At 42.7% G+C, this 11,989-nt stretch overlaps 1 protein-coding gene across 2 annotated transcripts in view; it reads right to left on the bottom strand.

Annotated features, from left to right (window-relative positions):
* Nucleotides 1–7,736: 7,736 nt before the first annotated feature.
* GOLIM4 (golgi integral membrane protein 4) overlaps nucleotides 7,737–11,989 on the bottom strand; it is a 57,763-nt gene continuing 53,510 nt past the window's right edge. For both annotated transcript variants that reach the window (XM_019503251.1, XM_019503250.1), the window contains 2 exons: nucleotides 10,213–10,293; nucleotides 7,737–9,683 (listed from right to left, as the gene is read on the bottom strand). In XM_019503251.1, the coding sequence (XP_019358796.1) occupies nucleotides 9,531–9,683; nucleotides 10,213–10,293 (234 nt within the window). In that variant the 3' untranslated portion in view covers nucleotides 7,737–9,530. The remainder of the gene's footprint in view (nucleotides 9,684–10,212; nucleotides 10,294–11,989) is intronic.

Below are 11,989 nucleotides of genomic sequence, written 5' to 3' on the forward strand. Positions count from 1 at the left end.
AGTTTTACGTGGCAAAATTGTTCACATTCTGACTAGCAATATTTCCCATGCCTGTACAGGCAGTCCTCAACATTCAACATTTCAAGTTACAATGTTTCACACTTACAACGTTTATAAATTGACACCCTGTTTCAACTTTCTGATGCCAGTTTCGACTTTACAACATCTGATCTGACACCAAGCCATGCCAGCGAACAAGTTCGCTGTGTCACCCTTCTCTCTGGAGAACATCTGTCCAAACTTCCTTGGACACTTTCTTTAAGAAAGCAGACGAGACTCCAGGAGAACCGGCAGCCAGGACTCCCGAGAAGACTCCAGCCAAGAACCCTTCAAAAAGTCCAACCAAGAGCCCTTCAAATCGTCCAGTAAAGTCACCTCAAAGAAGTCCTTCCAAATCAATATGATTGCTATTTACAATATAAATACATTGATGTAGCTATATTACTCATCTATAATTGACTGAGTACAAAATTCTGGATTATATTTGGTGAAAATAGAGTATCTGGCCTCGGTTCAGGAACCAATCCCCCATTTATAACATCGTTTCCTATGGGAAAATCAGTTCCAAGTTACAGCGTTTCGATTTAAGACTTGGTTTTCAGGAACCAATTGTGTCATAAGTCTGAAGACTGCCTGTACAGACTAGTATTGATACAACTGTGACTAACTTGTACAGGGTTTGAAGCCCAGTTTAATTTTTTCCATAAAACAGACCTTTGTACCTCCTGTTATCAAAAGTCTATGGGCCAAATTTTCTACAGGTGATGAAGAGAATATTAATTCTGTCCCTTGTTCACTTGCGCATATGGAGTTCATAGATTCATACATGTAGGGTCAAAGGGGGCCTGAGCAGATCATCAAGTCTGACCCCCTGCCCTGGGGAGGAATGAATACAGGACTCATATGACCCCTACTAAGTTTAAGCTCATATGACCCCAGCTAGGTAGTTATCAAGCCTCCTTTTAAGGACCCCTAAGGTAGGAGCCAGCACCACTTCCCTTGGCAGCTGGTTCCAGATCCTGGCCGCCCTGACAGAAGTAGTGCCTCCTGATGTCCAGCCTGAACATACTCTCAGTCAACTTGTGGCTGTTGTTCCTTGTTACTCCGGGAGGCACTTGGGGGAACAGGGTCTCTGCCATTCCCCTCTGGTCCCCCCAGTAAGTTTATAGATGGCCACTAGATCCCTCCTCAGCCTTCTCTTGTGGAGGCTGAACAGGTTCAGGTCCCTTAGCCTCTCCTCGTAGGGCCTGCCCTGCTGCCCCTAATCATGCGAATGGCTTTCCTCTGGACCCTCTCGATGCTGGCCACATCCCCCCTGATGTGCGATGCCGAGAACTGGATGCAGTACTCCAGCTGCGGCCTGACCAGTGCCGCATAGAGGGGGAGGATCACCTCCTTGTACCTGCTCGTGATGCATCTGTGGATGCATGACAAGGTGCGGTTGGCCTTGCTGACTGTGTCCTCACATTCGTGGCCCATGTTCATCTTGGAATCAATGATGACTCCAAGATCTCTTTCTGCCTCTGTGCTGACAAGAAGGGAGTTCCCCAGCCTGTAGGTATGCTGCTGGTTCCTCCTGCTCAAGTGCTGTACCCTGCACTTGTCAGTATTGAAACCCATCCTGTTCTCATCCGCCCACCCCTGTAACCTGTCCAGGTCCAGTTGTATCCTGTCCCTCCCTTCTCGTGTGCCCACCTTGCCCCAAATCTTGGTGTCATCAGCCAATTTGAACAGGGTGTTTTTCATCCCCTCCTCCAAGTTGCTGATAAAGAAATTGAATAGTGTGGGCCCAAGGACCAAGCCCTGGGGGACTCCACTGCCCACCTTCCTCCAGGCTGAATATGACCCACCCACCACCACTCTCTGGGTGCAGCCCCCTAGCCAATTTGTGACCCATCTGACTGTGTAGGCATCAATGCCACAGTCACCTAACTTTTTAATGAGAGTGGAGTGGGAGACGGTGTCGAAGGCCTTCCTGAAGTCCAGAAAAACTACATCCACCGCAACACCTGTGTCCAATGATTTTGTGACCTGATTGTAGAAGGCTATCAGGTTAGTCTGACAGGACCTGCCCTTAATGAACCCATGCTGATTGCCCTTGAGCATCTGCCCCCCTGCTGATCCCTCCCAGATGTGCTCCTGCATAATTTTTTCAAAGAGCTTCCCCAGGACTGAAGTAAGTCTAATGGGCCTATAGTTTCCTGGGTCCTCCTTCCTCCCTTGTTTGAAAATGGGGACCACACTGGCCTTCTTCCAGTCCTCTGGCACCTGGCCAGAGCACAATGAGTGCTTGTTGAGCTGTGCCAGGGGCCCCCCAATGCCAATTCCCTCAGCACCCTTGGGTGGAGAGCATCTGGACTTGCTGATTTGAATACATTCAGTCCCTCCAGAAGTTCCCTAGTTTTTCCTTGTCCAGAAATGGCCATGAATCGTATTAATTACTATGGGCAGTTGTGATCTTTATGAGGAAATGTTGTTCAGTTAAATGTAATTCTTGTGGGGGGAACCTTCTAAGAACTATAAGCGGCTGAGCATCTCTGCTCTTACCTGATGCCATCCATTTGTTAATTAAAGGTGGTGACTACTCTGAACTACCACCCGCGGCTTCTTTATTTCCATTATATAAGGCAAAGTGAAATTGTTTCTCTAGAATGATCAGGTTTCATAACGGCTCACTTTTTAAAACTTGCTACAAAATCAATTTGCAATTAAGTTTCTTATGCTTCACAGATTAATTTAAAATAGCAACTAACACATTGAGCATAAATTCCTTTATTGGCTTAAGGATATTAACTCCAACCATGTGATTCTATTAGGCATCTTTCTGAGATTGGTTACGGAATAGCAAATCCTGCTTTTTTCTACAGGGGGTTAGGCTACAAGACCAGCAACGTCCCTTTTGCCATTAGGACTGTATTACTTTTATTTGTATTATCAACCAAAATCTGGAATGGGCTGGGGCTATGTTAGATGCCTTACCAACTCAGGGATCATAGGGTATAAACATTCACAGAGTGGGAGAGAAGAGATCAGGGCAGATTCAGAGTGGGTGCTCTCGTGTTGTCCTTTTGGATCATGTGCAAACCTCTGGGGACTTAAACTCCCGAAAGTAGGTGAGAATCCCAACCCCTTCCCCTCTGTGCTCAGTCACACATCCTCTCCTCCCTTGGTGCTTTTCCTCTTGTCCCTGGGCACGGGAAGCATCAGAGATGCTCCTGTCCACTCCCGCAGGGCTGCATAGGGGCTGGGCTCAGCTGAGCTTGTCTGGGACAGCAGCAGTGGTGATGGGCAGAGGAGAGTTCCCCTCTGCTCCTGCTCCTCGGGGAATAGGCAGGGTTGGGGAACCCACTTATCAGCTCTACCACTGTCATTGACCCAACTAAGACCAACCTGTGCTGTCCAGCTGGTGCAGGCAGGAGTTGCTCTGAAGTTTCCCTGTGCCCCCAGGTCAGTGGGAAACAGCAGCGGTGAGTGGGGCAGAGGAGGAGAGAGGATGCAACTTTGAGCACACAGGGGATGCTCAAAGAAGTCCCCAGAGCAGATAATCCCACACATCCCCTGTGTGCTCAGAGTCACAAGAAGTCCCCAGAGGCTCCTACAGTGTGGTCTGCCACCACCTGCATGTGTGGGATGGGGAAGAAGCTGGGAGAAAGGGTGAGGACCCCCATGCAGTGTGGGTTGCTGCTCCTGTACCCTCTTTTGCCAAACCCTGGATCTGCCCCTGGAAGGCAGTATTATCTCCATTTTACAGAAGAGGCACAGAGAGTGTGTTACTTATGTCTTGGACCTAAGTCCCAAGATTGCCCTCATGCAGAAGTTATTCAGGAGCCTTCATCTCTACAACAGCAGGAAGTGGCTTTGTAACACCTCTGTGACAACTTGACTCTCTCTCTCTCTGAGGAACCAACATCTTTGTTTTTTGGTAGTATCTGCCTAGACTCAGAGACAATCATTCATCCCTGCAGCTTGAAGCAGCTGAGCATCATTCCTAAATAACATTACACTGTAATAGCCATTTTTAAAATAAGACCTGGGAATCAGAAAGGCTCAGCAACCGCAGAAGGAAACATATTGGTCCCTGCTTTGTGCTGTACGTGATGATTTAATGCATTGCCTAGACCGCTGCAAAATGAAAGCATTTACTGCTCAGGAAGACTGATGACCATTGTGGAGGGCCATTTTCAAACTCAGGAACAACTGCAAAGAGCTGGGGGAATGGGGAAGGGGGGGAAATCTTCTGCCAGCATTAAGGGCTTGAGCCAATTTTCACTGACATCCATGGAAGATCTTTTTTTTTTTTAATTTTTTTTCTTTTTACTTCAGAAAACTTTGGATCAGGCCCCATGAGCACTGTATGTATAACAAGGTAAAAGCATCACTTACTTATTTAAAAGACAGATTTTTCAGTGTAAAGAGAACTACTGCTCATCATCAGTTAAATATGCAACATAAGCAGCAGAAATGGAACAGATTTTATTATAAAAAAATTAAGCCATAAAGTTCAAGGAAGAATCATAAGTACTTAGGGGGACAAATGTTCCAGTTATTGTGTGTAGGTAGAAGAGAGTCATTCAAAACCTGGCTGAGTACACAAGCAAAAGTAGGTACTTTTTCATGCAACTAGGAGCCTGTCTGAAGAATTGGTATGAAACTCGATGATTGGGGGCTGGACTCAATGATCTTCCAAGGTCTCTTCAAGCCCTGATACCTATGAAATTTGGCTATATGCATAGCTATGGGCTGAATAGGAAAGTCCTATAAGCACACTGAAGCCGCTTGCAGGAGACGTGACCACGTTTACAAAGCAAGTGAATAACATGTACACATTTTGCCTCTAGTGCTTTGTATTTTTTATGTCTGGGTGCCTGTCTCATGCCCACGTGGTCATACATTGCAGCTAAGTGTCAGAATCTGTTCTTAAATAGTTGGTAGCTTATGTCCCAAGTGTGACATTTTTAGTTTTGAATGAATGGTAACGACAGAACCTGGCACACTTTAAACTTGAATCCAACAGTTTTAAGGTTTCCTTCTAAACAGGTAACAAATAATAAATATTGGTACCAGTTGCATCTAGTGCTTCGGGGGTGAGATCCTGGCTACCTCGGATTACTACACTTCTATGGTGGTGGGTCCCAGTGCTGGGGAGGAAGGGCCTAAACATGCCCATGCAAGTCTGCAGACGCATACCAGTGAGTTTGTCAGTGAGGTGGCTCTGAGTTTTGTCTGGCAATGTTTAATGTGTCATAAATAGAACATTTTATCATGTAAAATAGTTTGTTTCTCATTCCTTTCACCCCGCAAATATTTTGGCTGTAATCTGTATTTCCCGCTTGTTGCAGAGTAAGAATTGCTATTTACGCATAGTAAACAAATTTATGTGCTTTGACTCGAAAAGATAATCCAACGACTCAAAGGTCACATTTGCAATAACCACTCCATGGATCCTTTGTCAGACAAACCTGCAGCAAAGATGGCTATAACCGGTCAGAAACTAGTCAGTACTTCAGTTTTTGAAGATCGGTGGTCATCGGGGCAATACTGTGCTATCTGCTGTCAAATGGAGGCATTTAATTCATTCCTAATCTCATATTGAATTAAATGCCAAATTAAAATGTAGCTTTGCTTTGTGTATATCTGCACAGCCCCCATCAAATATAAAATTATGAGTAGCTTTTAACTACAGAGTAACTCCATGGCAGCTGGCAATAGCCTCAGACTGCAAATGCAGTTACTGTCTCTTTCATGGGTAAAAAACGTCCTTCACAGCAAAGGAAGAAACTGGAACTACTGAAAGCAAATGTGCCAAGGAACAGCCATTTTAGTAAGACTTAGTCCTGAAGCCTTATTATTCTCTCAATTCTGCAGGATTTCCTGCCTTGCAGCCTGAGCACCATTGAGTTTTGTTCATTTCATGGATTTTTAAGGAGTGAAATACCCTTATCTTGCATTATACATGCAATCAGACTTCTTTAAATTACTTCCTGCTTCAAGCCCAATATGCACGGCCAAGCTGGAACGTATCTCCTAAAATATTCCAGTGGCTGGAGAACCTGTGATAAATGATCTATGATAAATTGTTTCAGTGATTATCTTGCTATTTAAAAAATGGCGTTCTACTCACAACGTACTTGGCTTCAACTCCCAGCCATTGCCAGTTGGTTATACGTATATTTGATCAATTGAAGACCCTTCTATTAATTTTCTGTTTTCTTTGTACCTACTTACAGACTGCGAGCAAAGCATTTTTCGCAAGTAGAGCCACTTCGGCTTCTTACCATGAGGCAGGCTTTCCAATAGTTTGATCATACTTGAGACTGGAAAAGATTCAGTTACATAATATCTTAGTTGAAGCGTGGGCAGCACAACTAGATGCAATACTCCAGCAGTGGCAAGGTCAGAGGTAGTAGTATAGCCATCCTACTATTACTCAAGTCTCGTTCTTAAATTCAAAGATCGTGCTAGGTCAGTGATTTCCAAACTTCTCAGTTTCAGAACCCTTTTGTATCACTCCTTATGCCATGGACCCCCTACCGCCGGCTCCACGGGCCATGTGAACTCATGCAAAGTCAGGTGACCCAGCTTGGCGCTGGCAGCACACCACTTCACAGCCTACTCCATCATTAACCCCTGTCCTTTTGTGTAATCTCAGGGTCCCACAGGCACGGTTTGAAAACCACTATATTAGGTTTTCTGGCCACGGTAGAAACTCGTGTTTAACTGATTATCTACTCTGGTTCCTAGCTCCTGAAGTTTGTTCATTTTAAGAACTCCGTCCTGTAGGACAAATTAATTTTCAAAAATCTGATGCCAAAGGATGGCCCTAGAAGTATAGTTGTATCTAAATACTGGCATCAAATTATACTTCTAGGGCCATCCCTTGGCATCAGATTTTTTAAAATAAACTCATCTTACAGGATAGAGTTCTTAAAACAAAACTATGGCTCAGTAAAGTACTAAATGATTGACTGACTGGACTATTTACTGTATGCAGGACAATACTTAACAATAGTGAAATTTATGGTGTGAAAAAATGAGCACAGGCCTTAAGCTCTGCTTAGGTGATCGAAGTTCAGTTTGAACAGTTTCCTACCGTTTATGCTGCCTCATTACTGTACGCCACTACACTGGGTGACTTTCATTTAACAAACAAGTTCTCTCAGAAAATTTATTGGAGCCCAAGAGGTTGTGCGCACAAAGATCTTGGGTTTGATTAACTTTTTGGGACTTCAAGGCAGGGCAATTCGTCACCATTTGAGGGTCAGCTGCCATGACAGTTTCCAGTTTCTGGACTGGGGCAGGGGTCTGAAAACCTTGGGAGCTTCATCGCTAGTCAGAGTTCAGTTCTTGATGCTGCACTGGGGAACCTGAGAAGATTGAAAACCCTGCCTCTGACCAGAGCTTCTGATCCCCTTGCCCTCCCTCCCCACAACTGGGGCAATGAGCCTCAAGGTCTAGAAACAGCTCCCAGAGGCTGGGGCACAGAGGCAGCGTATGGCAGGTTTGCCCGAGAAACTGAGACACCAAAACGGTGGCTTCTGAAGCTTGACTTCAGTTCAGTAAGAGAACGTCAATTTCACCGACCAGACGAGAGCTTTTTAGATCAGTGGTTTCCAAGTTGTCTCCTTTTGCCCAAGCTCACGACTCCCCTCCTGGCTGCAGTCCTCTCTCTCTACCAGCTTCAAGTAAAACATGAATGGACACTTAGGAGAGCAAGAGATTGGTCACTCCACAACAGATTGGTACCCCACGTCCTAGCTTTATTGACTGCAGTCAAGTTTTTATTATGCCTCAAATAATTAAATACTGCAACAGTGACATTAAAAATACAGACCAATTTACCAAAATAATTGTATTCTGAAGATTATGTACATATTATACATTTTACAGTATTATGTAAACTTTTTCTTCTTTTATACATAAGGTAAATTTGATTTATGGTAACTAGAAAACCCAAAATGCATGCTGACAAAAAATATTCCTATCAAATGGAAGCAGCATGAAGATGCTTTGAAAAAATAATAATAATAATAATCAGGAAAAATTAAGATGAACTATAAAACAAAGTATAACAGAGTTAGTAGAAAATGAATTAAATTACATTCATATCAAAAAGTTAAACTAAAAAAAAATATGTATCATTTAAAAAAAATTAAGTGGGAAAGGGAACTCTACAATATATTAACACCTTCATGGGCAGCTATGGTATGCCTCACCTCCAGCAATGGAATTCTCCCAGGAAATCCAGATCCCCATTCTCCAGCATTAATTCAAGAGTACCATGGATGATTATATATTGTCCTTTGGCCTAACTTCTTTAAAGTAAATTAAATAGCCAAGGTGTATCACATTACTGCATATTTTCATGCATCTTGATTATGTTCATTATAGAACTTGGCATCCTTATTACCAGCCTACCAAAGGCTAGTATGGTTAGCATTTTGACATGCAGTGCTAAGAGGGAAACAAGAGATGTTGCAGTGCGTGCTTACAAGAAAGTTTGTCTCTGGTTTACTTTTTCACCATCAAGTACAACAATGAATACAGAAATACCTCCAAAAATCTGGAAGTTAAACTCAGAGATGATGCCCTGCACCAGTCAAATTCACTCATTTAAATTCCATAAGCTTATTCAACAAGTGATCGTTAATATTTTTTTATATAAAGTATTTTGTACACCAAACTCCTCCTCTTGTAAACCTTCAGTGTTCCTGTACAGAATGTAGTGTTAAATAGGAGTTGAAATGATTGGACTTTTCATTGCATGCCAATTGTGTGAGGAGTTTTCTATGTCCTGTACTGATAATTTACATTTACCAGTAAGCTATCTTTCTCATTATCTGCTGAAGCAGATTGCAACTGAAGCACCTAGTTATGAGCAGTATAACATCGTTTAATACAACAGTATATAAGCAACTGTTAAGATTAACAGTTGTTAACCTGGCTCTATTTCTAAAGCTTTTGCAGCTTGCATGTTTTAAATTGTAACGTGTCTACAAAAGTAAGGCCTGTTCCTGCAAACGCTTGTACTGGTGATTACCTTTAGGTATGCAAGTAATCTCTAAAGAAACTACTTGAGCGCTTAAAGTTAAAACCCTATAAATCACTGCAGGACTGCGACTTGGGTACATAATTCGGCTAGCCCTTGCCTGGCAAGTATTGTAGTTAAAGGCAAAATTTCAGTGACTCAGGCTGAGCAGTTTCAGGCACTAGATGTCTCTCTTATGTTACAATGCATCCTGAAGTTGCAACATTTGGACAATATGAAAATTTACATTTTATAGCAAAATTGTTTTTTTAAACATCTCCAGGTTTATGAAAAATGAGATCTATCCTATTGTATTTGTTCTTTGTGTATAGCTTTAGTACAAAAAATGCTAATCTAGAATATCAAAATAGTGTATTCATATAAATGTATGAGAGCATCTAATAAAAAAAGTAAAAAGCATAAAAGGCAAAACTTTAAATTTCTGTAATTAAATACTCTAAAAAAAAAGTTCAATTCAAGAGGGAATCTTGTTTTCAGTGAAGGATTACATCTCCCCTCGTCTGCGGGCTTTTGCTACAATAGCACCACCTTCTTCCTCCTCCTCTTCCTCATAATTTACTTCATGGCCTTCTTTTTGGTGGTTCTCATCTTGCACTTCTGGTTCTTGATCTGCACCATCATTGGTTTTTTCATCAGCCTGAAAAGAGAAAATAAAGACAATTCAATAAAATAGGTTTAATAATTTTTAAAAAGTCACTCCACGGTAAATCCCAACACCCGTGGCTGGGTTCAGGTGACATTCTGGTGCAGGACAGAACTTCTACCCTGAGAAAGGGAGGACAAAGGGGACTTAATATTCTAACGCTCTGGAGGATGAAATGTCATAACCCAGAGTCCCTATATGCCAGTCCAGCTAAATACTAGGCCTTCTGAGGGGGCTGTAGCTGGAACGAGAACAACCTCCTCCCCTCCCCCCCAAAAAAAGACTCATGCCCTTTTAGAAGCTAATCTTACTTTGCTTCAAACCTAGCAACACAACTGCATCCCCATCTAGCTGCTCTCAAACCTCATCCACTGGTTTGCTTGATGTGTTTGAAAGTTTGAAACTCATGACTGAGAGCTACACTATTAGGATATTGTCTTCCCCACCATGCTAGGATTGCAGCTTTCCAGTAGGTATCAAAACCTCCTGTTTTATTGTGTTTGTGGGTTTACCCAGTACCTACATTTTCATCATTTTCACCATATGGCTCTTCACCATTGTGTTCCAGTTCCCTTTTCTTTTCTTCGGTTAAGTCTTCCTGGACCTAACGGAGCACAAATTCACAGGTTTGCACATTTGTGGGTTCTTTTAAATGTATCCCACAATTTCTCTGCTTTCCAAGCAGCTATCTGAATTCAAAGTACAGTTTTCATACAGCCCTTCTCACCACCAGCCAACATGTACCCAACCTACTTTTTTATACCAGGTGTGCCCCCTCATCCAAAAATAAAACTACTGTATTACAGTCGTGTAGCCATAGTGCAGCACCAAGTTCTGGTTACAGCAATCCCACTGGGGGCTTGCGGAGTTCCAAGTCTCAGCCTTGATACATGGTTCAAACAAAATAATAGTAATAGCTTCCTCCTCAATCCTCGCTATATCTGTAGTGAGTCTGAACGCTGAACTCCTAAAATAGCAGGAAAAAGACGGAGAGATCACTTCACCTCCTTCCTCCTTGTGGCTTCTGGCCAAGCTTTCCAAACAAGCAACCAACTGTTCCACCCTTGTAACCCGCGTACCACTTCCTTCATTCATGTGATTGCCTCCCCTTCTGCTAGTAACTCCTTTCTCTGGTCTTGGTCAATGAAGATGTCAAACCTGCCCTTTTCCTTCTTGAAGTAAAAAGTTCTCCAAATTGGCCCTGGGTTTCCTCTCCATAAAAAGTAGCACTGGATTTTTACTTAGTCTAGTGTAGCAAAAAGCTGTTTAAAAATAGCTTATCACCAAGCTTTACTAACTTGATAACCTTGAGGTACACTGCAGTAAGCCTGTATCAATTTCACTTAGCAGCCTGTTTAAACAGAGTTAAACAGATGCAACTTCCTCAGGTTAAACAAGCCCCAGCCCCCTAAACTGGAGGTAATCCCTTTCTTCCCTACCCTTCCTCCTACTTCACCCCCAATACAAGTCAGGGAAAGCCCCTTGTAAGGAGACCTTTCCCTCAGTACAAGGATTTCTAACTGAGAAGGATCAATAAGAGTTGGTTCTGTTTTCGGTTTACAAGTGCAAAGTCTTGTGAGCTATTTCTGCTGATATAAACAGAGAGCAGCATTTAGTGTCTGTCATTTATTTGTAACAGGATTACAGCCATAACCTTGATATGAAATTTTAAATCTCAGTCTGTATCCTTCTTCATTATCTGTAGCATCACAAGTCTGGAAACCTTTAAAACTGTGTCTCATTTTATTAGATAGCCCTTAAGTACCATATCACATAAATTAAAACGTCTCTAGATGGGATTCTTGGTTGTTTTTCTGAAGGAAGACTTAGCAAGTCGAGTTCTTTAGCTCTTTTGGTCCCAATTCAGTAGTGTATTTAGACATACAAGTAAAACCATTGTTTTAAATCCTGCGAATTCTAATCCATGAAGTGCACCCAGGAAGTGAATTAATTTATGGTTAATAAACCACCACAACAAACCTGCAAGAAGTTTTCTGCTTGTCCCATGTAAACCAAGTTCTCACTGACAGTGCTTAAACCCTAGGAGCTCTGCTAGCAATGCCAGCATATTCTAGACATTGTATTCTGAACTCTTTTACAGTGAATCTCTGGTCAGAGTGATTCTTCATAAGCAAGTACGACTACTTGATCATATTTGCTGCTCTGTAGTACAGTGTCCTGGGGCCCGAGGAAGCCGGGAAAACTTACTTGGAAGGCAGGACAAGAGAGATGCCACGATGGAGGGAGAGCCCGTGCGGCTCGTTAGCTGCGTCTATGTGCAGCTGCGGCCGGCAGCTGAC

Source organism: Gavialis gangeticus, unplaced genomic scaffold (assembly GCF_001723915.1).
Source record: "Gavialis gangeticus isolate Ggan-Ray unplaced genomic scaffold, GavGan_comp1, whole genome shotgun sequence".
Classification (NCBI taxonomy): Eukaryota; Metazoa; Chordata; order Crocodylia; family Gavialidae; genus Gavialis; species Gavialis gangeticus.